Genomic DNA, 27,756 nt, shown 5'->3' with positions numbered 1-27,756 from the left:
ATCGGCCTCCCAGTTTTCCACGCCTTGGATGTGGACTGCGGATATGGTGGACTTTGAGTCCTCCGTCCACTGGAGGATTCGTTGAACCTCCAACATCGCCAGACGGCTGTGAGTTCCGCCCTGGTGATTGATGTAGGCAACCGCTGTCGCGTTGTCCGACTGAACCCGAATGTGCTTGCCCGCCAATAGGTGGTGAAAGTCTAGGAGAGCTAGAAACACAGCTCTGATCTCCAGCACATTGATCGGGAGGGCTGATTCGGACGGAGTCCAAGTGCCCTGTGCTCGGTGATGGAGAAACACCGCTCCCCAGCCGGAGAGACTGGCATCCGTGGTGAGGATCACCCAGGACGGAGTCAGGAAGGACCGTCCCTGTGAAAGGGAGAGGGGCTGAAGCCACCACTGAAGGGAGTTCCTGGCCTGTGATGACAGAGCCACCAGCCTGTCCAAAGAAGAGATCCGCTTGTCCCAACAGCGGAGAATGTCCAGCTGCAAGGGACGCAGATGGAACTGGGCAAAGGGAACCGCTTCCATGGACGCCACCATCTGACCCAGCACCTGCATGAGGTGTCTGATGGAATGACGGCGGTGCCTCAGCAGAGAGCGCACCGCCAGACGAAGGGACTGCTGTTTGACTAAGGGCAACTTGACAAGTGCCGGCAGAGTCTCGAATTGCATCCCTAGGTACAAAAGTACCTGGGTCGGGGTCAGAGTCGACTTGGGGAGGTTGACAAGCCACCCGAACTGAATTAGCGTGGCGACAGTGAGAGAGACACTCCGCTGGCAGTCTACACTGGATGAGGCCTTGACTAGAAGGTCGTCCAGGTAAGGAATCACTGCCAATCCCTGGAGGTGCAGGACCGCAACCACTGCTGCCATGACCTTGGTGAACACTCGGGGGGCCGTGGCTAAGCCAAAGGGAAGAGCCACGAACTGGAAATGTTCCTCTCCGATCGCAAAGCGTAGCCAGCGCTGGTGTGAAACCGCAATAGGCACATGCAAATAGGCATCTCTGATGTCGATGGATGCCAGAAAATCTCCCTGGGTCATTGAGGCAATGACCGATCTTAGAGATTCCATGCGAAAGTGCCGCACCTGAACATGCTTGTTGAGAAGCTTGAGATCCAGGATGGGCCGGGAGGAACCGTCCTTTTTGGGAACTAGAAAGAGGTTTGAGTAGAAACCGCTGAACCGTTCCCGGGCGGGGACCGGAACAATTACACCGTTGGTCTGCAGGGATGCCACGGCCTGAGAGAAGGCGGCGGCTTTGGAGCAGGGGGGGGTGGACAGAAAAAATCTGTTTGGCGGGCTGGAGGAAAAAGGTATCCTGTAGCCGTGGGTGATGATATCCCGCACCCACTGATCGGAGACGTGTTGCAACCACACGTCGCCAAAGTGGGAGAGCCTGCCCCCGACCAAGGACGTTGCTGGCGCGGCCAGATAGTCACGAGGAGGCTGCCTTGGTGGCAGCGGCTCCTCCGGTCTTTTGAGGACGCGGCTTTGCGCGCCAGTTGGATTTACGATCCTTGGCGGTAGTGGACGAGACTGTGGGCTTAGAGGATGACCAGTTAGAGGAACGAAAGGAACGAAACCTCGATTGGTTCCTGCCCTGGGTAGGTTTCTTGGCTTTAGCTTGTGGCAAGGAAGTACTCTTCCCGCCAGTAGCTTCCTTAATTATGTCATCCAGCTGTTCCCCAAACAGCCGTGACCCAGTAAAAGGGAGACTCGCAAGGTACTTCTTAGAGGAAGCGTCCGCTTTCCACTCCCGAAGCCACAAGATCCTGCGGATCGCGAGGGAGTTAGCGGAGGCCACTGCCGTGCGATGAGAAGCCTCCAGGACGGCAGACATGGCGTAGGATGCAAAAGCCGAAGCTCGGGAAGTTAAGGCATCCATCTCAGGAATAGAGTCCCTGGAGAGGGAATGAATCTCCGCCAGAGAGGCAGAGATAGCCTTAAGAGCCCACACCGCCGCAAAAGACGGAGAGAAGGAGGCTCCTGCCGCCTCAAATACAGACTTGGCCAGAAGGTCAACCTGGCGGTCAGTGGGATCCTTAAGAGAAGTGCCGTCGGCCACCGCAACTACTGTGCGGGCTGAGATTCTGGACACTGGAGGGTCCACCTTTGGGGACTGGGCCCAGTCCTTAACCACCTCCGGTGGAAACGGGAAACGGTCATCTGAACTACGTTTCGGAAAACGTTTGTCAGGACAGGCCCTAGGCTTGTTAACAGTGGTCTGAAAGCTGGAGTGGTTAAAAAACATACTCCTAGGTTTCTTAGGAGAGGTAAACTGGTGTACCTCTACCCGAGAGGGTTGATCCTCTGACTCCTGTGGGTTGAGGTTCAGTACGGAGTTAATGGACGCAATCAAGTCACTAACGTCCGCATCGCCCTCAGACAAGTCAATGGGGTACATAGAGACAGAGTCTGAGCCCACAGTAAGTGAATCATCCTCGCCCTGCACCTCGGCTTGTGAATCAGAGCCGTGGGACGAGGAAGGAGAAGGGTCCGTGCGTCTCCGTTTAGGGGGACGGGGTCCTAGGACATGCCCTGAGGGCTCTGCAGAGCTCAGAGCCGCAGAGACACCCTGAGAGGGAGGCTGATGCATAGACAGCAGCGTCTGGGACAGCTGCCCCATGGAATCGGCAAACGACTTGGAAAGAGCCTGTGAAAAGGATGCTACCCAAGCCGGGGGTTCAGCCACCGGGACCGAAGCAGCCGGAGGGACCCCTGAGGAGGCTACAGGCTGAGACACAACCATATTAGCACAGTTATCACAATGTGGGTACGTGCTAGGCTCTGGCAGAATTAGCTTGCAAGCAGTGCATATAGCATACATGTTTGCAGCCTTGCTCCTAGTGACAGACATGCTGCTGTGGAGGAAGCTCTGCAGCCAAAACACACTCCTGTAGAAAGCCTGAGTGTATAAAAATCCACAACCATAGGTTGTGGCTTACCAGCCCTGTTCTCTGTGTGTCCTCCGGATTTCACCGCTCCCCTGTAAAGTGACAGCCTTCCAAAAAGTATGCAGCAGTAGCATGCAGCGCTTCTCAGTGATAAAAACGCTGAGAAAATGGCGCCGGGAGAAGGAGGGGGGGCGTGTATAAGCCCAGGAGCGGGAAAAACAGAGGGCACAGAGATACAGAGGGGTAGACAGGGGAGGGGACATCTCCTTAGAGAGGAGTGCCCTCCCCTCTGCTGGCCGGGCGGTGGGCGGCGCTGTATGCAAAACATACAGCAGAAGCCAAAAACGAAACTAGGCCCAAACTGAAGCCGGGGCCTAGATTTTAAAGTGCAGCCGACGAGCAGGCACCGTCGGCGCGGTTCTCATGGGAAATTCCCAGAACCGGCCGAAATTAACAGTAACGCTAAAGCACATACTGCCCCCATAATAAAAGTACCCGGGACCCCTGAAAAAAACGTCTCAATACTTAGCTTTGAGATGCAGGGCCATGTCCCTGAGTGGGGGTTAACGCTCCTTCCAGCAGGGACCAGACAGGGCTGTGGATGGAGCCGGCCTCCTGCAAGCAGAGAGGACCGTGTTGGCTCCCACTTCAAACAGAGCCTCGACAGAGGATGCGAAGGAGCACGGCATGTGAAGGCTCCAGCCTTATGAAGATCAACCTTAACAGCACTCCGCAGAGTGGAGCGTGAAGGGACATGCCGGGAGTCCAGACTGGACCCGCTTTTCTTCCAAATCTTTAAAAAATTAAAATAAAATTGAAAAAAATATGAGGAAATAAAAGTGTGTATGATCCTCCTGGAACACAAAGCGTTGAACTGGGTAGATTGTCATCCAGGGGGTGTATATAGCCCGGAGGGAGGACCTACACGTTTGAGTGTAGTGCTTTGTGTGTCCTCCGGAGGTCGCGAGCTATACACCCATGGTCTGGGTCTCCCATAAAGGAACGATAAAGAAATAGTCGGGGCCCTGGTCCAGCGTCTACATCCATAGTCCATTGCTGTCAGACCACAGTTGTACGCACCTTGTATTTCCTGGATCATCACTGGCACCTCTTCGGCTTATCGGCCATCATTACATTGTGGTGAGACGCATGCGTTGGCACGCTAGGTATGGGGAAGTACCAAGCGAACGGCGAAAGGGAAGGGAAACCCTGTGTCTAGGGAAGGGGAAGATGGTGACCCCTGACCAAACCTACGGCTGGTACCTGGGGTCCCTCACCTCCCTAGATAGGTTTCGCACCTATGCGCCGAGCTAGATACCTGGCCCTAGTACTGGACCCTTAATAGGGACTGGGTGAGATAAGCTCTTTGTCAACCCCACTAAACACTATAGAAGACACAAGGAGCACACACAGGGGAAAAAGCATGAACTACTTAGCTACAGATGACACCTGTAGAAGTTCAGCAAAGTTTTCAGCAGTGATAGCACTGGAGTACAAGCCACCTGCTTGCAACCAAAGCTTGAATGAGCTGAAAAATATCACCAGCACCAATCCAAGGAAGGAAGGGGTATTTAAGCACCAAGAGAATACTGATGATCAACAGCTGGGTGGAAGGCGAGCTCCTGCTGGGTCCAAAAGTCAGAGAGATAAATACCAGCAGGAAAGCTACCTATACCAATGAATATTGACAGCAGGAACAATGAAAAGTCAAAGAACATTCTATGCAGCCAAATGCTGTGACCTTCTATGGCCAAAGACCACATGACTGTCACCCGTGACATGTGTCACATGATGGGGGCTTACTTGTCAGAAGAGATGCAGGGGACGCTGCAGGAGGTTCACAGGGCTCTGGTCCGGCAGCCATGAACCAGCAACGTGGTCACTGGATAAGGGTTTTGCATATCTTTTTGCTGAACTCTAGGGACATGCCCTCAGTTATCTGGAGGATTTAGAGCCATATATTCATTGACTCCATGGAGGGGGCTGTATGTGACCATATTTTAGCCAAATAATTGTTTATTTGAATACATTTTTGTCATTTAAATGTTTTCATTAGTGGTAAGTGAGCACTATAATGCTCGGGGGTCTGGTATTTAAAACGAGTAGTGGATGCTTGGATGGGTGCAGCTTGAGTACCAAGTATAATAACAGAAGTCAATGAGAAAGATCTTTCAGAAAAATGCTCGAGTTTCCCATTGACTTCTATTATACTTGGTACTTATGTCGCGTCCAACCAAGCGTCCAACTGCTCGTTTCGAGTATCGGGCGCCCGAGCATAGTTATTGCTTGCTCATCACTACTTGTATCTTTTTTTAGTCTGCGTCTGTGATCATGCTGGGGTGATCTCTCAGTGAGGTGTAATCCTTTTTTGATCCTCACATGCTTGGATTTCTCTAGTTTTTCTGCTCTTTTTCCAGTTCCCTGATTCCCCACTCCAGAGAAGAGAGAGTTGTGACACATACGACATTGAAAAGAGCTGAATACACAAATGGCCACCACAGCTTTCCCAATGTTCTGCGCCAATACTGCAATGCTCAACACAGCATTAAAATGGAAAACCATTGCAATACCTCTATGGTTAATAGCGCCTTCCTGTTTAAAAAGTTCTTCCTACAGTAACTCATCTCTGTGTTGTAGCCTTCAGGTCGGATCATTTTCCAGCTGTGAAGATAAATAGAATTTCTTTTAAGAAACAAGTCTGCGTGATGAAGGTTATGATAACACAATCCTATAGAATACAAAAATCCTACAAATGTACCGTATTTTTTGGATTATTAAACGCACTTTTCCTCCCAAACATTTAGGTGGAAAGTGAGGGGTGCGTCTTAAAATCCAAATGTAGCTTACTGAGGGGTGGTGGAGGGGGGTAGCAGGAGGCATGGCAATGCTGCGGCGCTGCAAGGTCTGCAGCGCCTGTGCATGGGCTGCGGCTGGGAGTGGTGAAGGCTTCAAATAATGGCGCCTAAAGCCAACGCATGCGCAGATCTCAGATTGGTTCAAGATCTCATCTGTGCCCGCGCCACCTTTGGCCCACTAATCTTCCAGCAGCGGACTTAACGAAAATGGCATCCAGAGGTGGCGCGTGGGCAGATGAGATCTCGACTTGTCATTGAGCCGAGAGCTCAATCTGCGCACGCGCCACCTCCGGGTGCCATTATTTGAAGCCCTCACTGCCCACAGCCCACAGCCCGCAACTGCTCCAGCCCCAGCTCAGCTGCCCCAGCCCTAGCACAGCTGCCTCATCACAGCTGCCCCTGCACAGCCACACCCGCACCAGCATAGCAGCCCCAGCACACCTTCCCCAGCAAAGCCGCACCAGCACAGCCGCATCAGCACAGCTGCCACCACCAACAGTTTCTGGGACACCCGCCAACTACACCGCCTGCATCCTCTCCATGCTCCACCACCGCCCCTGCCTCCTTTGACCCCACTCCACCACCGCTGCCGCTCCCCTCCAGTATGACACTACCAGATTATAAAACGGATCACATTTCTTTTCTCTAAATAAGGGGTGCGTCTTATAAACTGAAAATAATGGTAAATACTCAATATGCTACATATGTCCTGTTACACTAATAGGCAAAATATAGGCTGCTGTTTAGGACTACAGCGCAGCAGGCAAGGTATATAGTACACCGGTGCTGGCTGCCGAGCTGCAGGCCGCCTGTGCAGAACACAGGTCTTCAGGAAAAGGTCCCAAGCCGCGACTCCATCACGAATGTTGCAGTGGCTTTCTAATGGATTAATACAACTTGAGTGGAAATTGTTGGATTACTATTAATGCATTAACAGCTAAAAATTAATTTACACTCATTTTTGGACAATCTACTTAAAAGATGCTTCCGACATTCACCATGAACACGCAGCAGTGACCCCTAGGTGAGATCCCAACACCATCAGGTTATTCCACCTCAAAGGCGAGGATTGTAATAATGGAAGTTGACCAAGATGCAACATATAAATCCATTTTATTCCATACAGCCACTAAATCATTACATTATAATCAGTGTATATAGTGCAGACCTTATCATTATGCAGGCATCACCTGCTCATATCTCTATGCGGAGGACTCACCCCATGTAGGCACTGAAGATGGTCAGATGATCAGAGTTCGCCAGAGCCATGGAGGATTTTGCCATATCTGCCTCATCCTTTCTACCAATTGGTGTCATGAATGGCGATTTCTCAGTCATGGTGGCAGCCAGAGTTGCCTGTCAGAAGGAAGCAATGATTAAAGTGATGGAAAAAGGCCCATTATTAGAAAATCTAGGGAAAAAAATCAATGGCAAAAAGACATAGATAAGCCCTGACAGTGATGTGATCACCCTTGCTGGCTATAGCAGTTGTCAATCAGCGAGCCTAGAACAGATACAAGATGGTTATGGTGTCCACAGATATTCGGCTGAAGAGGACTGTCATGCTGATGTTCAATAGATGACTGCATGATGTTCTTTCATTAGATGTCATACATAGATGAGTAAAAAGATTCACACTACCCTGATCCGGTATTTAACGCTGGTACTCCACGGCAGCCGAACCAGAGTAGTGTGAACTTCAACGGCTACTACTTGAATGACAACCACTTGAGATCACTATGCTCTTGAGATATTGAGACACCAGAGGCCAAGAAATCGCAAGAGGCGTCCAAGGAAGCCGGCATTGACCAAGAGAATTTGCAGGAAACTACTCCAGCATTTAACGTTGGTGCCCCATGAAAGCCGGCCCAGGGTAGTGTGAACTTCCACGGCTGCCAGTTGAATGACGACCACTTGAAATCACTAGGCTCCTGTGATATTGAGACACCACAGGGGACTAGAAATCACAAGAGTTGTCCAGGAAGCCGGCATTGGCCAAGGGAGTTTGCAGAACACTACTCCAGCATTTAATGTTGGTGCCCCATGGAAGCCGAACCAGGGAAGTGTGAACTTCCATCGAATACAACCTCTTGACATCACTACGCTCCTGAGATACTGAGGCACCACAGAGGCCTAGTAATTGCAGGAGGTGACCAGGATGTCGGCCAAGGGAGTTTGCAGGATACTACTCCAGCATTTAACGTTGGTGCCCCATGGCAGCCGGACCAGGGAAGTGTGAACTTCCACTCGAATACGACCTCTTGAGATCACTAGGCTCCTGAGATATTGAGACACCACAGAGGCCTAGTAATCGCAGGAGGCGACCAGGATTCCGGTCGAGGGAGTTTGCAGGACACTGAACCGGCAAAGACTTCGGCACTTGTGGCAGCCGACCCATTCAAATGCTGGCGACTGGCTACACCAGTACAGGGAGAAAAAATATAAATCGGTGAGTACTAATATTGGAATTACAAGTTATTATTGTAAAAGCTGCTATTATATTAACCCGTCTTTTCAGGTTATAGAAAAAAAGATAATTAGAAATTCTTACCACGGCATCCAGACAGCCAAAAATAGCACCAAAAATAAGCATCTTTCCAATCTTCACATTGACCGGCAGAGCGGCAAGGTGCTGACCTAGAGGAGTGAGCCGGGGCTGAGCGAGCTCGCAGGCTCCGATCTTCCGCAGTAAGCTCATGGCGTTACTGATGACCTGGAGCTGTGGAGGGTCCAATGCCTTGGATAAGAAATCCTCCGGGGAGCCGAGCTCACACTTCTGGGATTAAGAAAAGAAGAAAAAGAATCACAATAAAGCAGAATGTGCAATAACACAGAACAACTATGAGAGAGAACTGCAATATCCTAAGGTTTGTATCTTGGGCCACGTTCACACACTGAGTATTTGGTCAGTATTTTAAATCTGTATTTGTAGCCAAAATCAGGAAAGGGAGAAAACTACAGAAGTGGTGTTTGTGTTTCTATTACACTTTTCTTCTGACTGTTCCACTCCTAGTTTTGGCTACAAATACTTAGGTAAAAAAAACCTCACCAAATACTCTATGTGTGCACGTGGCCTTAAAAGTTTCTGTATGAGGTTATTGAAAAGGTTAGCATTTATTTCAAGAAATAGCGCCACTCCTATCCATGGGCAGTGCCTGGAACTGCAACTTAGGATAAGTCACTCGAAAAAAAAAAGCAGACTTTTCTTCTATTCTCACGAAACCCATTTAAAGGCACTTCTAATACAACCCTTATGAATAATCTGCCGGCAGGTTTTACTATGTAAATGGAGCGCAGCACACTATAGGGGCGGAGACCCTGATTCTGTTGAGGATAAGAATTGAGTATCCAAAAATACTTAATTCAGCCATTTCATAGACTCAGGTATATACAGTCATGGCTAAAAGTTTTGAGAATGACACCAAAATTATATTTTCACATGATCTGTTGCCCTCTGGTTTTTAATTGTGTTTGTCTGAAGTTTACATCACATACAGAAATATAATTGCAATCATATTATGAGTACCAAAAGGTTATATTGACAGTTAGAATGAGTTAATGCAGCAAGTCAATATTTGCAGTGTTGACCCTTCTTCAGGACCTCTGCAATTCTCCCTGGCATGCTCTCAATCAACTTCTGGACCAAATCCTGACTGATAGCTGTCCATTCTTGCATAAGCAATGCTTGCATTTTGCCAGAATTTGTTGGTTTTTGTTTGTCCACCCGTCTCTTGATGATTGCCCACAAGTTCTCAATGGGATTAAGATCTGGGGAGTTTCCAGGCATTGGACCTAAAATCTCTATGTTTTGTTCCATGAGCCATTTAGTGATCACTTTTGCTTTATGGCAAGGTGCTCCATCATGCTGGAAAAGGCATTGTTGGGCGCCAAACTGCTCTTGGACAGTTGGGAGAAGTTGCTCTTGGAGGACATTCTGGTACCATTCTTTATTCATGGCTGTGTTTTTAGGCAAGACTGTGAGTGAGCCGATTCCCTTGGCTGAGAAGCAACCCCACACATGAATGTTTTCAGGATGCTTAACAGTTGGCATGAGACAAGACTGGTGGTAGCGCTCACCTCTTCTTCTCCTAATAAGCTGTTTTCCAGATGTCCCAAACAATCGAAAAGGGGATTCATCTGAAAAAATGACTTTACCCCAGTCCTCAGCAGTCCACTCCCTGTACCTTTTGCAGAATATCAGTCGGTCCCTGATGTTTTTTCTGGAGAGAAGTGGCTTCTTTGCTGCCCTCCTTGAAACCAGGCCTTGCTCAAAGAGTCTCCACCTCACAGTGCGTGCAGAAGCACTCACACCAGGCTGCTGCCATTGCTGAGCTAGCTCGGCACTGCTGGTAGTCCCATCCCGCAGCTGAAACAGTTTTACGATACGGTCCTGGCGTTTGCTGGTCCTTCTTGGGCGCCCTGGAGCCTTTTTGGCAACAATGGAAGCTCTCTCCTTAAAGTTCTTGATGATGCGATAAATTGTTGACTGAGGTGCAATTTTTGTAGCTGCGATACTCTTCCCTGTTAGGCCATTTTTGTGCAGAGCAATGATGGCTGCACGTGCTTCTTTAGAGATAACCATGGTTAACTGAAGAGAAACAATGATACCAAGCACCAGCCTCTTTTTAAAATGTCCAGTGTTGTTATTCTTAATTAATCATGACTGATTAATAGCCAGCCTTGTCCTCATCAACACCCACACCTGTGTTAATGGAACAATCACTAAAACAATGTTAGCTGCTCCTTTTAAGGCAGGAATGCAATGATGTTGAAATGTGTTTTGGGGGTTAAAGTTAATTTTCTTTGCCAATATTGACTTTGCAAGTAATTGCTGTTAAGCTGATCACTCTTTATGACATTCTGGAGTATATGCAAATTGCCATTAGAAAAACTTAAGCAGTAGACTTTGTAAAAATTAATATTTGTAGCATTCTCAAAACTTTTGGCCATGACTGTAGTTTAGTAGATCTAAACTAACACACATGTTTATGAATGTCTTTGTTTCTTTTTACTAATACGTATATAGGTATATTGCATATTCAGTGTATTCTCCTTAACACAGTATATATCAGTATATGTAATCTGAAGATGGCTGCTACATCCTGTCTACACCCGAGGATGAACAAAAAAATTCCTAAAAGCCTGGACTATCCAATCAACAAGACTATGCTAATTTCTATACGTCATGAAGCCCCGACCTACGATACTTGATTGGACTAAAACTTTTGTTTACACCCCCTTACTTCTCGGTCTAGGGGCTTTTTCTAAGAATAAAGTCCAGTTGCCTCAGTGCCAGTCATGGAGATAGATATAACTGACTCGTTATCCGTTATTTAGTCTCGCGTGCACTCATGACATTATAATTTGGAACAGCGGTCAGATCCTAAGAGTGACCGGTTGAGTCACGTCCTTAACAATTCTAACGATGTGTCACTTACTAGGCTGTGTGCTGGTTCAATAAAATCAGTGTTTTATCAGAAGGAGCTTATCATGAGGTCTAGTTGTCTCGTGTCATGTAGTCCTCCTTCTCTGTGTAACCCCACCCACACCGCTGATTGGCAGCTTTCTGCCTATGCACAGTGTACACAGAAAGCTGCCAATCAGTGGTGCAGGTGAGTTATATAAAGCTCAGCATTCAGAGAACTGCTAGATATGCAGCAGAGAAAACAGTGATTGTATCAAAACTATATCAAGCAAACCAGTAAGCGATATATCGCTGGACTCAAGGTCTGCGCACCTACATTATGTTGCTCTCAGATTACATAGTCAAGCCTGCTGACAGATTCTCTATAAGGGTTGTATTAGAGGCAACTCAAATGGGTTTTATGAGAATAGCAGAAAAGTTTTTTGTTTGTATTTTTGAGTGATTTAGCAACATCTACATGTAATGAGGGGATCCTGCTCCCCTAGTAGGGATCAGTTACATTTATGCCTCTTGTATCGGTGGTCCCGTTATTACTCTTCTTGATAATTGTGGAGCGGTTCTACACTATCACTGTCGGGGATTAGGGGTTTCATCTTAGGACTTATGCCATGGTCCTTCCCATGGAGCTGCCCAGCCCAACCCCCCAGTTATAGGTATTGTATAAATTAATTTTTACATTGCTATACCTAAAGACTGGAAAAAAAAAAAAGAAAAGCATTGGCTGAGGCTGAGAAGAATAAAGAGGTTTTCCACTACTAATGTGACCCCCTTACATTTGTCCTAACTATTCAGAACTACTCCCACCAGTGACGTGCCCGCCTACGTTTGTCCGAGTCTGGTCTTCAGACCAGAAGGATCAAAGTCAGAACATCAATAAAGATATATATGGTCCACAGGGATATCAGCATACAGGAGCAGGGGAGGTAGCAGAAGTATATTGGGAAGTGTTAGTTATGAGTGGTTAGGACAAATGAAAGGGGGGGGTCATATTAGTAGTGGAAACCTGCTTTAATATAAATACTATTTTCTGGTAATTACATATACTAATAGTCAGGTCTGGCGTTTAAGCCTCCACTGCAGGTTTCGTCATGTTCACCGGAAAGAATAAAAGTAGCGTATGGTGCTACTTTCTCCAGTAAAATGATGGACACAGTCAAAACAGAAACGCAACAAATCGAGTTATAGTCAGTGGAATCTGTCAGGAGCCATTTGTGGAGCAGAGAAATGGTATTCCTAGCACAGGCGGGAGACCGGCCTTTAGTTGTACCCTCTACATCACAGCACAGATTATAGCAGAAGTGTAACCGGGACATTCTGTGCTTTTCATAGGAGGAAACTTTCCTTCAGACACTAAACACCTGCCCGTAACAGACAACCTATGCCCTGGAGGCAGTGATACATTATATATAGGAAGACTTCTGTATTCTCAGATTACTTCCAGCAGATTAGTAATGTGGCAAACCTCACCATGATGTGGAGACAAAGTTCCTCCAGAGGTACCCGTAATATTTCTGGAACAGAGTAATCCATAAAACCGTGAAATCTATGAAGAAAAGAAAATGCAGATAGCTTTGACTATACCGTACAATAATTGTTATTATTAGGAAATTAGGCCTTAAAGAGGGTTGCTAGTCCTAATAATATTAAAGGGGTCCCCAATAACAGCAGTCATGTAAAAGGACAAAATCAGATCCAGTCTGGTTCCCGCCATGTTTCCTGAAACTGATTTTGCCGCAGTGATTGCGTCACATCGACAGCCCACATCACCGCTGCAGCCAATCACTGAGTTCACGTGCTCTGCTGATGTAGACAACATGAGTTGCTGAGCTTAGCGACTGGCTGCAGCGTTGATGTGTGCTGTCGACATGACATCATTGCTACAGCCAGGACACAGCCAGTGCACATGGGAAAAGTGAGTACTACCTGTTATTGTGAATTTACATGATGGTCGTCAATTGGGAACCTTACCTGGAAAACTATTTCACTACCGTGGGGCGGACGGGTCCTGCAGACAATCCTAGGGTTTGTCCTTTTTATAATGGTTTTATTTGGCACTTTGACGTCCGAAGGCAAATGATGCCTTCAGGAAAACCAGATTAAGAATAACTAAAGATTTGCTGTTTTTTTTTTTAATATGTTGATGTTCTGTTAATTGCAACTAGATCGAACGGGGTACGGATGCTGAGACCCCCACAAATTGCTCAAAATACGCCCTGAGGAGGTGCAGAGCCTCAGCGAGTGCACACAGCGCGGCACGGGTACAGACTGTGCTCTCTGATGATCCGAACTCCGCTCCTGTCTCCTGCGCTGCCAACCTCTCAGAGCACTTTTGAGTGGTCAGTGAGGGTCTCAAGACCCAGACCACCAATAATATGCAATTAAGACAAAAACAGGATATAAAAAAAATAACAGCAAATGTTTAGTTTCCCTTTAAGCCTATTGCATAGGTGGCAAATGAGAAAAAAAGGGTTTGGAGTTCCCAATTCTGCTGAAAAGAAGGGAATTTTGTTTACTTACCGTAAATTCCTTTTCTTCTAGCTCCAATTGGGAGACCCAGACAATTGGGTGTATAGCTACTGCCTCCGGAGGCCACACAAAGCACTACACTTAAAAGTGTAAGGCCCCTCCCCTTCTGCCTATACACCCCCCGTGGGATCACGGGCTCCTCAGTTTTAGTGCAAAAGCAAGAAGGAGGAAAGCCAATAACTGGTTTAAAATCAAATTCGATCCGAAGAAACATCAGAGAACTGAAACCATTCAACATGAACAACATGTGTACCCGAAAAAACAAAAATCCCTAAGAAAACAGGGCGGGTGCTGGGTCTCCCAATTGGAGCTAGAAGAAAAGGAATTTACGGTAAGTAAACAAAATTCCCTTCTTCTTTGTCGCTCCTAATTGGGAGACCCAGACAATTGGGACGTCCAAAAGCAGTCCCTGGGTGGGTAAAAGAACACCTCGTGATAGGGCCGAAAAAACAGCCCTTTCCTACAGGTGGGCAACCGCCGCCTGAAGGACTTGTCTACCTAGGCTGGCGTCCGCCGAAGCGTAGGTATGCACCTGATAATGCTTGGTAAAAGTGTGCAGACTCGACCAGGTAGCCGCCTGGCACACCTGCTGAGCCGTAGCCTGGTGCCGTAATGCCCAGGACGCACCCACGGCTCTGGTAGAATGGGCCTTCAGCCCTGAGGGAACCGGAATCCCAGCAGAACGGTAGGCTTCAAGAAATTGGTTCCTTGATCCACCGAGCCAGGGTGGATTTGGAAGCTTGCGACCCTTTACGCTGACCAGCGACAAGGATAAAGAGTGCATCCGAGCGGCGCAGAGGCGCCGTGCGGGAAATGTAGATTCTGAGTGCTCTCACCAGATCCAACAAATGCAAATCCTTTTCACATTGATGAACTGGATGAGGACACAAAGAAGGTAAGACGATATCCTGATTGAGATGAAAGGGGGATACCACCTTAGGGAGAAACTCCGGAATCGGGCGCAGAACCACCTTGTCCTGGTGAAACACCAGAAAGGGAGATTTGCATGACAGCGCTGCTAGCTCGGACACTCTCCGAAGAGACGTGACCGCTACTAGAAAGGCCACTTTCTGTGAAAGGCGAGAAAGGGAAACATCCCTCATAGGCTCGAAAGGCGGCTTCTGGAGAGCAATTAGAACCCTGTTCAGATCCCAGGGCTCTAACGGCCGCTTGTAAGGGGGGACGATATGACAAACCCCTTGCAGGAACGTGCGTACCTGAGGAAGTCGTGCTAGGCGTTTCTGAAAAAATACAGATAGCGCTGAGACTTGTCCTTTAAGGGAGCCGAGCGACAAACCTTTATCCAAACCGGATTGTAGGAAAGAAAGAAGAGTAGGCAATGCAAATGGCCAGGGAGAAACTCCCTGAGCAGAGCACCAAGATAAGAATATCTTCCACGTCCTGTGGTAGATCTTGGCGGAGGATGGTTTTCTAGCCTGTCTCATGGTGGCAATGACCTCTTGAGATAATCCTGAAGACGCTAGGATCCAGGACTCAATGGCCACACAGTCAGGTTCAGGGCCGCAGAATTCTGATGGAAAAACGGCCCTTGGGACAACAAGTCTGGTCGGTCTGGTAGTGCCCACGGTTGGCCTACCGTGAGGTGCCACAGATCCGGGTACCACGACCTCCTCGGCCAGTCTGGAGCGACGAGGATGGCGCGGCGGCAGTCGGACCTGATCTTGCGCAGCACTCTGGGCAACAGTGCCAGAGGTGGAAACACATAAGGTAGCCGGAACAGCGACCAATCTTGAACTAAGGCGTCCGCCGCCAGATCTCGGTGATCGTGAGACCGTGCCATGAAAGCCGGGACCTTGTTGTTGTGCCGGGACGCCATTAGGTCGACGTCCGGCATCCCCCAGCGGCGACAGATCTCCTGAAACACGTCCGGGTGAAGAGACCATTCCCCTGCGTCCATACCCTGGCGACTGAGGAAGTCTGCTTCCCAGTTTTCCACGCCTGGGATGTGAACTGCGGATATGCTGGATGCTATGTCTTCCACCCACGTCAGAATCCGCCGGACTTCCTGGAAGGCTTGCCGACTGCGTGTTCCTCCTTGGTGGTTGATGTATGCCACCGTTGTGGAGTTGTCCGACTGAATTCGGATCTGCTTGCCTTCCAGCCACTGCTGGAAGGCTTGTAGGGCAAGATACACTGCTCTGATTTCCAGAACATTGATCTGAAGGGTGGACTCTTGCTGAGTCCACGTACCTTGAGCCCTGTGGTGGAGAAAAACTGCTCCCCACCCTGAAAGACTCGCGTCTGTCGTAACCACCGCCCAGGATGGGGGTAGAAAGGACTTTCCTTTTGACAATGAAGTGGGAAGAAGCCACCACCGAAGAGATTCCTTGGCCGCCTGAGAAAGGGAGACGTTCCTGTCGAGGGATGTCGACTTCCCGTCCCATTGGCGGAGAATGTCCCATTGTAGTGGACGCAGATGAAACTGCGCGAAAGGGACTGCCTCCATTGTTGCTACCATCTTCCCTAGGAAGTGCATGAGGCGTCTCAAGGGGTGTGACTGGTCTTGAAGGAGAGATTGCACCCCTGTCTGTAGTGAACGCTGTTTGTCCAGCGGAAGCTTCACTATCGCTGGGAGAGTATGAAACTCCATGCCAAGATATGTTAGTGATTGGGTCGGAGTCAGATTTGACTTTGAAAAGTTGATGATCCACCCGAAACTCTGGAGAGTCTCCAGCGCAACGTTCAGGCTGTGTTGGCATGCCTCTTGAGAGGGTGCCTTGACCAGTAGATCGTCCAAATACGGGATCACAGAGTGACCTTGAGAGTGCAGGACTGCTACTACTGCTGCCATGACCTTGGTGAAGACCCGTGGGGCTGTCGCCAGACCGAAAGGCAGAGCTACGAACTGAAGGTGTTCGTCTCCTATAACGAAGCGTAGAAAACGCTGATGCTCTGGAGCAATCGGCACGTGGAGATAAGCATCCTTGATGTCTATTGATGCTAGGAAATCTCCTTGAGACATTGAGGCGATGACGGAGCGGAGGGATTCCATCCGGAACCGCCTGGTTTTCACGTGCTTGTTGAGCAGTTTTAAATCCAGAACGGGACGGAAAGACCCGTCCTTTTTTTGGCACCACAAACAAATTGGAGTAAAAACCGTGACCTTGCTCCTGAAGAGGAACAGGGGTCACCACTCCTTCTGCCTTTAGCGTGCACACCGCTTGCAGAAGAGCATCGGCTCGGTCGGGAGGTGGAGAAGTTCTGAAGAATCGAGTTGGAGGACGAGAACTGAACTCTATCCTGTACCCGTGAGACAGAATGTCTCTCACCCAACGGTCTTTGACCTGTGGCAGCCAAATGTCGCCAAAGCGGGAGAGCCTGCCACCGACCGAGGATGCGGAGAGAGGAGGCCGAAAGTCATGAGGAAGCCGCCTTGGTAGCGGGTCTTCCGGCTGTCTTTTTTGGGCGTGACTGAGCCCGCCAAGAATCTGAGCTCCTCTGATACTTTTGAGTCCTTTTGGACGAGGAGAATCGGGACCTGCCCGAGCCTCGAAAGGACCGAAACCCCGACTGTCCCCTCCTCTGTTGGGGTTTGTTTTGTCTGGGCTGAGGTAAGGATGAATCCTTACCCTTGGACTGTTTAATGATTTCATCCAAACGCTCACCAAACAGTCGGTCACCAGAAAATGGCAAACTGGTTAAGCACTTTTTGGAAGCAGAATCTGCCTTCCATTCCCTTAACCACAAGGCTCTGCGTAAAACCACGGAGTTGGCGGACGCCACTGCCGTACGGCTCGTAGAGTCCAGGACAGCATTAATCGCGTAAGACGCAAATGCAGACATTTGAGAGGTTAAGGATGCCACCTGCGGAACAGATGTACGTGTGACCGTGTCAATCTGTGTAAGACCAGCTGAAATAGCTTGGAGTGCCCATACGGCTGCGAATTCTGGAGCAAACGACGCGCCGATAGCTTCATAGATGGATTTCAACCAGAGCTCCATCTGTCTGTCAGTGGCATCTTTAAGTGCAGCCCCATCTTCCACTGCAACTATGGATCTAGCCGCAAGCCTGGAGATTGGAGGATCCACCTTGGGACACTGGGTCCAGCCCTTGACCACGTCAGGGGGAAAGGGATAACGTGTATCCTTAAGCCGTTTGGAGAAACGCTTATCTGGATAAGCGTGGTGTTTCTGGACTGACTCTCTAAAGTCAGAGTGGTCCAGAAAAGTACTTAATTTACGCTTGGGATACCTGAAATGGAATTTCTCCTGCTGTGAAGCTGACTCCTCCACTGGAGGAGCTGGGGGAGAAATATCCAACATTCTATTGATGGACGCTATAAGATCATTCACTATGGCGTCACCATCAGGAGTATCCAGATTGAGAGCGGTCTCAGGATCAGAATCCTGATCAGCTACCTCCGCCTCATCATACAGAGAGTCCTCCTGCTGGGACCCTGACCAGTGTGATGAAGTCGAGGGCCGCTCATAGCGAGCTCGCTTAGGCTGTCTGGGACTGTCGTCCGTGTCAGAGCCTTCACCCTGGGATGCATGGGACACCCCCGGAGCCCGGAGCTGTTCCAACTGAGGGGGACCAGGGAGCAATGATTCAACAGTGCCCATGGTCTGAGTTACTGGTCTAGACTGCAAAGTTTCTAGAATTTTAGTCATAGTCACAGACAATCTATCCGCAAAAACTGCAAACTCCGTCCCCGTCACCTGGACAGTATTCACAGGTGGTTCTCCCTGGGTCACCTCTAGCAGAGGCCCCGGCCGAGCAAGTGCCACAGGGGCCGAGCACTGCACACAATGGGGGTCAGTGGAACCTGCCGGTAGAGTAGCCTCACATGCGGTACAAGCAGCATAGAAAGCCTGTGCCTTGGCACCCTTGCTTTTTGCGGATGACATGCTGTTGTCTCCTCTGAGCAATCTAGGAGGGTATATAGCCAAGAATCACCAGCGACCGTACAGTGCAATGTATAGCATGCAAGCATAAAAATACAAATGTACACTTCGGCACTAGTGGGGTCAGCACCAGAGGTGCCGCTTACCGCCCGCTCAAACGCGGGTGTGTGGTCGCCAGAATCCCGTGTCTGGGTCTCCCAGAACTTGTCTCCCCTCTCCAGCTCAGACTGCACACAGGAATGGCTGCCGGCGTTCTGTGAAGAGGGGCGGACCGTGGGCGTGCCTCAGACAAAGTGCGGGAAACTGGCGTCCCACTGTGTCCAGTGTGAGGGCTGGAGTATGTAAAGTAGACTCCAGCCCTCTGCGCTGATGTTCTGTACAGCGTCCCGCCCTTCCCCTGACTGGCAGGCCTGGGGGCGGGAACGAAGCGAAACTAGGCCGCAAAAGCCGGGGACTCGAGTAATAAGCGCGGCCGTCATATATGCACGGCCAGCGCGGAAGTCCCCGGCGCACCACAAGTCCCAGCCGCGCCGCAGCGTAAACTGACAGCAGCGGCCAGCGCGGCAGTTCCCAATACATTAACTCACTCAGCAGAGCTGTAGTGAGTAGTGGCACAAGCGCGCAGCGCTGTTGTCCCCGGCGCACTAACACACCCAGCAATGCTGCAGTGTGTCTGCGCGCGGTCTGTACGGGGACACAGAGTACCTTGACGTAGCAGGGCCATGTCCATGACGATACTCAGCTCCATATCCAGCAGATTCCCCAGCGGCTGTGGATGGAGCACGGTCTCAGTGCCTGGAGACCGGTAAAATCCCACTTCACCCAGAGCCCTAAGGGGGATGGGGAAGGAAGCAGCATGTGGGCTCCAGCCTCCGTACCCGCAATGGGTACCTCAACCTTAACAAACACCGCCGACAAAAGTGGGGTGAGAAGGGAGCATGCTGGGGGCCCTAGTATGGGCCCTCTTTTCTTCCATCCGACATAGTCAGCAGCTGCTGCTGACTAAACAGTGGAGCTATGCGTGGATGTCTGACCTCCTTCGCACAAAGCATGAAAACTGAGGAGCCCGTGATCCCACGGGGAGTGTATAGGCAGAAGGGGAGGGGCCTTACACTTTTAAGTGTAGTGCTTTGTGTGGCCTCCGGAGGCAGTAGCTATACACCCAATTGTCTGGGTCTCCCAATTAGGAGCGACAAAGAAAGAACTCAAAATCAAGAGAGGTTCTAGTCTGACCACTTCTCTTTGTGTGTGTTTTTTTTATTATTATTATTTTTTTTTTAATACTAATGTTAGTGTCAACTTCAAATCCAGCTCCTTATTATTCGGAAGACACAGTGTAGAAACGTATTCAATTTTTTCCATCCCTCAAGAGACTTGTCTCAAAAATTGTGATCTTTTGTAAAACCAATGCATAATAGGAAGTTAAGGTGGCTTTACATACTACGAGATCACTAAAGCGATCTCGTTGGGGTCACGGAATTTGTGACGCAAATCCGGCCGCTTTAGCGATGTCGTTGTGTGACACCTATGAGCGATTTTGATTCGTCGCAAAAACGTTCAAAATCGCTCATCGGTGACATGGGGGTCCCTTCCCAAATATCGTTGCTGCTTAGGTAACGATGTTCTTTGTCGTTCCTGCGGCAGCACACATCGCTATGTGTGACGCCACTGGAACGACAAACATCTCCTTACCCGCGTCCACCGGATAGGAGGAAGGAAGGAGGTGGGCGGCATGTTCCGGCCGTTCATCTCCTCCCCTCCTTTTCTATTGGGCGGCGGTTCAGTGACGCTGCTGTGACGCTAAACAAACCTCCCCCTTAGAAAGGAGGCGTTTCGCGGTCACAGCGACGACGCTGTCATAGCGATAATGTTCGCTACGACAGCGATCACCACATATCGTTACAACGACAGGGGCGGGTGCTATCGCGCTCGACATCGCTAGCAATTGCTAGTGTCGCGGGCGGAGGGGCCGCACTCGCTACGCTCGGGTCCGGGCTTCTGCTGCTGCTCGGTGGCTCGAGCGGTGGGCCGGACCCGGGGACTCAAGATACGAGGAGGCAGGGTAGCTGGGGTGCAGGGTTGCAGGGGCAGCGCGGCGCCGGACGGCACCGTTGCACTCACTCAGGCACAGACTCACGGAGTCTCCGGCAAACCAAACGGCTGGATGGACGAGTCCCGCAGCCAGCTGCAGTGTCTTTGCTCTCCCTGGACAGATTGACGGTGGCTGTCTTTCCCTGCACATTTGTAGAACTGTACTGACTACGATGGTTTCCCAACGGTAGTCCGCTCCCCGGTGTGTATATACCGAAGGAGCCCGTTTTGCCCGCAGGCGCTGGCCCTTGGATCTCTAGCCTATGGCGATGGCTTTCTAGCCTCACGGTGTGGACGGTTGCCTTCTGTCGGGTCTTGGGTGTTAAGGAACCCCTGGGGTTCCGATCACTCTCAGATTTGACCGTTGTCGGCGGCTCCTAGCCTAGTCGGAGTCCGATGGCCCTGCCTTGGTGTGCTTGGTACAACTCTGCTCCCCGGCTCGGTACCGGCGGTCCACCGCCTGTCCCCGGTCCTACGGTTCCGCTGACTTGTACCACCTCCTGCAGACGGCCACCACCGTCTGCCGACCTTGCTGACAGTGCCTGGGCTCCGACCCAGACACCAACAGTTTCTGTCCTCTCACTTTCAACTCCAACTCAGATCTGTCACTTTTCCGCCTCCAGGCCTGTGAACTCCTCGGTGGGTGGGGCCAACCGCCTGGCTCCGCCCCACCTGGTGTGGACCTCAGACCCTGGAGGAGGCAACAAGGATTTTGTTTGACTGCTGTAAACTATCCAGGGGAGGGTGTGTGTGTGATGTTATGTCTGTGACTACCTGGCTAGTCCAGGGCGTCACATTCCCCCTTGGTGAAATGCAGACCGTCCGCGGGCTGCCCGTCCATCACCGGTTTTATTTCTGCAAAAATAGAAATTTAACATGGAAAACATTAAACATGAACATATTTTTCATTCTTCCCTTACGGGAAGCTTTTCCTCTTAAATGTTACAAACGGTAAAACATTTTTATTAATAACGGACGGGTCCATGTTCTTCCGCTCCCCCACCCAAGCAACCTACACCTTGATGCTGCCCCTAAGAAATGGGCAGCACCCCTTTACCCCAGTCCTGGTTCAGGTCACCCGAGCGGGAACGGGTACGGTGTCTCGCACCCGGCTGTCATTTCAGGGGACCCCACGTCCAGAGGGGACCCCTGACCCCCGGAGGATGGTCACCGGTCCTGGTGGCGACCGGACCCCAGCCTGCTCTGCTGCGGGTCCTTTCTCCAATCTGCCTCTCCGGAGGCGGCAACGGAATACAGCCCACAAATTATTTAGAAGACCACAAGTTCGTGGTTGGCCTGCAAGTTCTCGGCCTTGTTCATGAGTAGTTTCTCATGTGGGCTGTTAGTACGGCAGACAGAGATTAAACATACTGATGGTCCCAACGGGGACAACTTTCTCCTTTTACAGTCTTTTACTCCAACTCGTCCTCCGGCGCGGACTCCACCTCCATTTCAAACATTTCCAACATGCGGCAGGCATGGTGGGAAAGGGCCATCCGGTATCCATTCCCACCGCTCCGCGGGATGCAAGTGGCCGCCGGGCCACTACCATTGAGAAGGCTTTCATCCGCTTCTTCTGAACTTGAGACCGGTTCTGTGTCAAGCCCGGAATCACTACCATCCGTCTCCACGCCGGGCGGGTTGCCGCCAGCTGCCGCGGCTTCCGGGCCTGCCGCTCTTTCAGCCACCTTAACTTCCGGATACTCCTGAATCGGCGCTTCGGGTTCCGCTGTCGTTACAGGGGGCCGCGAGCCAGACGGGCCAACAGCAGCGGGCAACGCGGGCATCTGAGATGGAGGCAGTATGGGGGCCAGGGGTAGACTGGGTCCCTCAGCCGCAGTGGCCGGTCCCTCAGGGACATAGGGGCGTGGGTCACTCACCAGCTCCTCCATCATGGCCTCCATCCCGTGCGCCCGGGCGACCACAGCTAGCTCCTCCACCTCCGCGGTCCACTGCTCCATCAGGAGGCATATTTGGCTCCGGTGGCACTGACAGATCTCCACCGTCCGGGCTCTCATCCACGTTTCTGTTCCGGGCGCCGGCTCTGGGGATTCGGGGCTCTCAGATGGGGCGGACATACTGGCGCTTGTGCTTTCAGGAACCGGATGTGTAGCAGAGTCCTGGCATCCCTGCTCTTTATACCTTTGGTTACATCAGGTACACCTGTACCCGCCCCCCCCTTGGTTCTTTCTAGCACTTCCTCCTTCTGGGGGCGGGGCTTCACTTTCACGCCTTCCCTGCTCGGCGAAGACGCTCGAGTGGGAAATCTTCGCGCCAAAGATGGCGGAACTTCAAATTTTCGGCCGGACGCCGCTGGCGGGAACTGCAAGGCGCACTTCTACCGGTAGGTAGATTGGTTCTAATCCTGTTCGCAGACGCCAAGTTGTCGCGGGCGGAGGGGCCGCGCACGCTACGCTCGGGTCCGGGGCTTCTGCTGCTGCTCGGTGGATCGAGCGGTGGGCCGGACCCGGGGACTCGAGCAGAGCTCCTCGCCCACGAGTGAAAATGGGGTGGTTTGTTGGGGAGATAGTTCGTGACGCCACCCACGGGTCGTGGTGATGATGGGCACCACCGCTGCTGATGACGGGGATCCCGGGAGTGATGGCAGGGAGCAGCTAGGATGTTGGTTCCCCCTCCGTGGATAGGGGTTGGTGATCCCGGGGCCCGGTTGCGATACGGGGAGGCAGGGTAGCTGGGGTGCAGGGTTGCAGGGGCAGCGCGGCGCCGGACGGCACCGTTGCACTCACTCAGGCACAGACTCATAGAGTCTCCGGCAAACCAAACAGCTGGATGGACGGGTCCCACAGCCGGCTGCAGTGTCTTTGCTCTCCCCGGACAGATTGATGGTGGCTGTCTTTCCCTGCACCTTTATAGAACTGTACTGACTACGATGGTTTCCCAACGGTAGTCCACTCCCCGGTGTGTATATACCGAAGGAGCCCGTTTTGCCCGCAGGCGCTGGCCCTTGGATCTCTAGCCTATGGCGGTGGCTTTCTATCCTCACGGTGTGGATGGTTGCCTTCTGTCGGGTCTTGGGTGCTAGGGAACCCCTGGGGTTCCAGTCACTCTCGGATTTGACCGTTGTCGGCGGCTCCTAGCCTAGTCGGGGTCCGATGGCCCTGCCTTGGTGTGCTTGGTACAACTCTGCTCCCCGGCTCGGTACTGGCGGGCCACCGCCCGTCCCCGGTCCTACGGTTCCGCTGACTTGTACCACCTCCTGCAGACGGCCACCACCATCTGCCGACCTTGCTGACAGTGCCTGGGCTCCGACCCAGACGCCAACAGTTTCTGTCCTCTCACTTTCAACTCCAACTCAGATCTGTCACTTTTCCGCCTCCAGGCCTGTGAACTCCTCGGTGGGTGGGGCCAACCGCCTGGCTCCGCCCCACCTGGTGTGGACATCAGACCCTGGAGGAGGCAACAAGGATTTTGTTTGACTGCTGTAAACTATCCAGGGGAGGGGTGTGTGTGTGATGTTATGTCTGTCACTACCTGGCTAGTCCAGGGAGTCACACTAGCGATGTTGTAGCGTATAAAGTGGCCCTTACCCTCTTAGATACCTCGCCCCTGGCACACTGGGTCTGATCAGAAGGGGTTGACCACCCCTTTAAAACCATTAGTTTCACTCTTTACATTGTGAAAATGAAGGGAATTTTGTTTACTTACCGTAAATTCCTTTTCTTCTAGCTCCTATTGGGAGACCCAGACAATTGGGTGTATAGCTTCTGCCTCCGGAGGCCACACAAAGTATTACACTTTAAAAAGTGTAACCCCTCCCCTCTGCCTATACACCCTCCCGTGCATCACGGGCTCCTCAGTTTTGGTGCAAAAGCAGGAAGGAGGAAACTTATAAATTGGTCTAAGGTAAATTCAATCCGAAGGATGTTCGGAGAACTGAAGACCATGAACCAAAAGAACAATTCAACATGAACAACATGTGTACACAAAAGAACAAACAGCCCGAAGGGAACAGGGGCGGGTGCTGGGTCTCCCAATAGGAGCTAGAAGAAAAGGAATTTACGGTAAGTAAACAAAATTCCCTTCTTCTTTGTCGCTCCATTGGGAGACCCAGACAATTGGGACGTCCAAGAGCAGTCCCTGGGTGGGTAAAAGAATACCTCAATAAAAAGAGCCGAAAACGACCCCCTCTTACAGGTGGGCAACCGCCGCCTGAAGGACTCGCCTACCTAGACTGGCGTCTGCCGAAGCATAGGTATGCACCTGATAGTGTTTCGTGAAAGTGTGCAGACTAGACCAGGTAGCTGCCTGACACACCTGCTGAGCCGTAGCCCGGTGCCGCAAAGCCCAGGACGCACCCACGGCTCTGGTAGAATGGGCTTTCAGCCCCAAAGGAAGCGGAAGCCCAGAAGAACGGTAGGCTTCAAGAATCGGTTCCTTGATCCACCGAGCCAAGGTTGACTTGGAAGCCTGCGAACCCTTACGCTGGCCAGCGACAAGGACAAAGAGGGCATCTGAACGGCGCAGGGGCGCCGTGCGAGACACGTAGAGCCGGAGTGCTCTCACCAGATCTAATGAGTGCAAATCCTTTTCACATTGGTGAATTGGATGAGGGCAAAATGAAGGTAAGGAGATATCCTGATTGAGATGAAAAGGGGATACCACCTTAGGGAGAAATTCCGGGACCGGACGCAGAACCACCTTATCCTGGTGAAAAACCAGGAAGGGGGCTTTGCATGACAGCGCTGCCAGCTCCGACACTCTACGGAGCGATGTAACTGCCACTAGAAATGCCACCTTCTGCGAAAGACGTGATAAAGAGACATCCCGCAGCGGCTCGAAAGGTGGTTTCTGAAGAGCCGTTAGCACCCTGTTAAGGTCCCAGGGTTCCAGCGGACGCTTGTAAGGTGGGACTATGTGGCAAACTCCCTGCAGGAACGTGCGGACCTGCGGAAGCCTGGCTAGACGCCTTTGAAAAAATACGGATAGCGCCGATACTTGTCCCTTGAGAGAGCCGAGAGACAAACCCTTGTCCATTCCGGATTGAAGGAATGAAAGAAAAGTGGGTAAGGCAAAGGGCCAGGGAGTAAAACCATTATCAGAGCACCAGGATAAGAAGATCCTCCAAGACCTGTGATAGATCTTGGCGGACGTTGGTTTCCTGGCCTGTCTCATAGTGGCAATGACATCTTGAGATAACCCTGAGGATGCAAGGAGCCAGGACTCAATGGCCACACAGTCAGGTTGAGGGCCGCAGAATTCAGATGGAAAAACGGCCCTTGTGACAGCAAGTCTGGGCGGTCTGGGAGCGCCCACGGTTGACCCACCGTGAGATGCCACAGATCCGGGTACCACGACCGCCTCGGCCAATCTGGGGCGACGAGAATGGCGCGACGACAGTCGGACCTGATTTTGCGCAGCACTCTGGGCAGCATCGCCAGAGGAGGAAATACATAGGGCAGTCGAAACTGCGACCAATCCTGAACTAATGCGTCCGCCGCCAGAGCTCTGTGATCTTGAGACCGGGCCATGAATGCCGGGACTTTGTTGTTGTGCCGTGACGCCATGAGATTGACGTCCGGCGTTCCCCAGCGGCGACAGATCTCTCGAAACACGTCTGGGTGAAGAGACCATTCCCCCGCGTCCATGCCCTGTCGACTGAGAAAATCTGCTTCCCAGTTTTCTACGCCCGGGATGTGAACTGCGGAGATGGTGGAAGCTGTGGCTTCCACCCACTGCAGAATCCGTCGGACTTCCTGGAAGGCTTGACGACTGCGAGTGCCGCCTTGGTGGTTGATGTATGCCACGGCAGTGGCGTTGTCCGACTGGATCCGGATCTGCCTGCCCTCCAGTCACCGATGAAAGGCCAATAGGGCTAGATACACTGCCCTTATCTCCAGAATATTGATCTGAAGGGATGACTCTATCGGAGTCCAGGTTCCCTGAGCCCTGTGATGGAGAAAAACCGCCCCCCACCCTGACAGGCTTGCGTCCGTGGTGACCACAGCCCAGGTGGGGGGTAGGAAGGATTTTCCCTGCGACAGAGTTGGGAAAAAGCCACCACTGAAGTGACATCTTGGTTGCAAGGGAAAGAGAGACGTTCCTGTCGAGGGAAGTCGACCTCCTGTCCCATTTGCGGAGAAGATGCCATGACCTTGGTGAACACCCTTGGGGCTGTCGCCAGGCCGAAAGGCAAAGCCACGAACTGAAGGTGTTCGTCCCCGATGGCGAAACGCAAAAAGCGTTGATGTTCGGGTGCGATCGGCACATGGAGATAAGCATCCTTGATGTCGATCGATGCTAGGAAGTCTCCTTGTGACATCGAAGCGATGACCGAGCGGAGAGATTCCATCCGAAACCGTCTGGTGCTCACATGTCTGTTGAGCAGTTTTAGGTCCAGAACGGGACGGAACGAGCCGTCCTTCTTTGGCACCACAAACAAGTTGGAGTAAAAGACGCGACCACGTTCCTGGGGGGGGAACAGGGATCACAACTCCTTCTGTCTTCAGAGAGTTCACCGCCTGAAAAAGTGCATCGGCTCGCTCGGGGGGCGGAGAGGTTCTGAAGAAACGAGTCGGGGGACGAGAGCTGAACTCTATCCTGTAACCGTGAGACAGAATGTCTCTCACCCATCGGTCTTGCACATGTGGCCACCAGGCGTCGCAAAAGCGGGAGAGCCTGCCACCGACCGAGGATGCGGTTCGGGGATGCCGAGAGTCATGAGGAGGCCGCCTTGGAAGCAGTGCCTCCTGCGGCCTTTTGGGGGCGTGACTTGGACCGCCACGCATAGGAGTTCCTCTGGCCTTTCTCCGGCCTGCTGGACGAAGAGGATTGGGGCTTGGCGGAGGGACGAAAGGACCGAAACCTCGATTGTATTTTCCGTTGCTGAGGTCTCTTCGGTTTGGACTGGGGTAAGGAGGAGTCCTTTCCCTTGGATTCCTTAATAATCTCATCCAATCGTTCGCCAAACAAACGGTCGCCAGAAAACGGCAAACCGGTTAAGAACCTCTTGGAAGCCGAGTCTGCCTTCCATTCGCGCAGCCACATGGCCCTGCGGACTGCCACAGAGTTAGCGGATGCCACCGCTGAACGGCTAGCAGAGTCTAGAACTACGTTCATGGCGTAGGAAGAAAAG

The 27,756-nt window shown here is 51.4% G+C and overlaps 1 protein-coding gene across 2 annotated transcripts in view; it reads right to left on the bottom strand.

Moving 5' to 3' along the window:
- Positions 1 to 27,756, bottom strand: part of DHX29 (DExH-box helicase 29) — a 164,782-nt gene that overhangs the window by 15,705 nt on the left and 121,321 nt on the right. For both annotated transcript variants that reach the window (XM_075326514.1, XM_075326506.1), the window contains exons 21-24: positions 12,648 to 12,723; positions 8,307 to 8,531; positions 6,975 to 7,111; positions 5,471 to 5,561 (exon numbers count right to left, since the gene is read on the bottom strand). In XM_075326514.1, coding sequence (XP_075182629.1) covers positions 5,471 to 5,561; positions 6,975 to 7,111; positions 8,307 to 8,531; positions 12,648 to 12,723 — 529 coding nt within the window. The remainder of the gene's footprint in view (positions 1 to 5,470; positions 5,562 to 6,974; positions 7,112 to 8,306; positions 8,532 to 12,647; positions 12,724 to 27,756) is intronic.

This window comes from Anomaloglossus baeobatrachus, chromosome 1 (genome assembly GCF_048569485.1).
Source record: "Anomaloglossus baeobatrachus isolate aAnoBae1 chromosome 1, aAnoBae1.hap1, whole genome shotgun sequence".
NCBI lineage: Eukaryota > Metazoa > Chordata > Amphibia > Anura > Aromobatidae > Anomaloglossus > Anomaloglossus baeobatrachus.
This window is presented reverse-complemented; position numbering and strand designations above follow the sequence as displayed.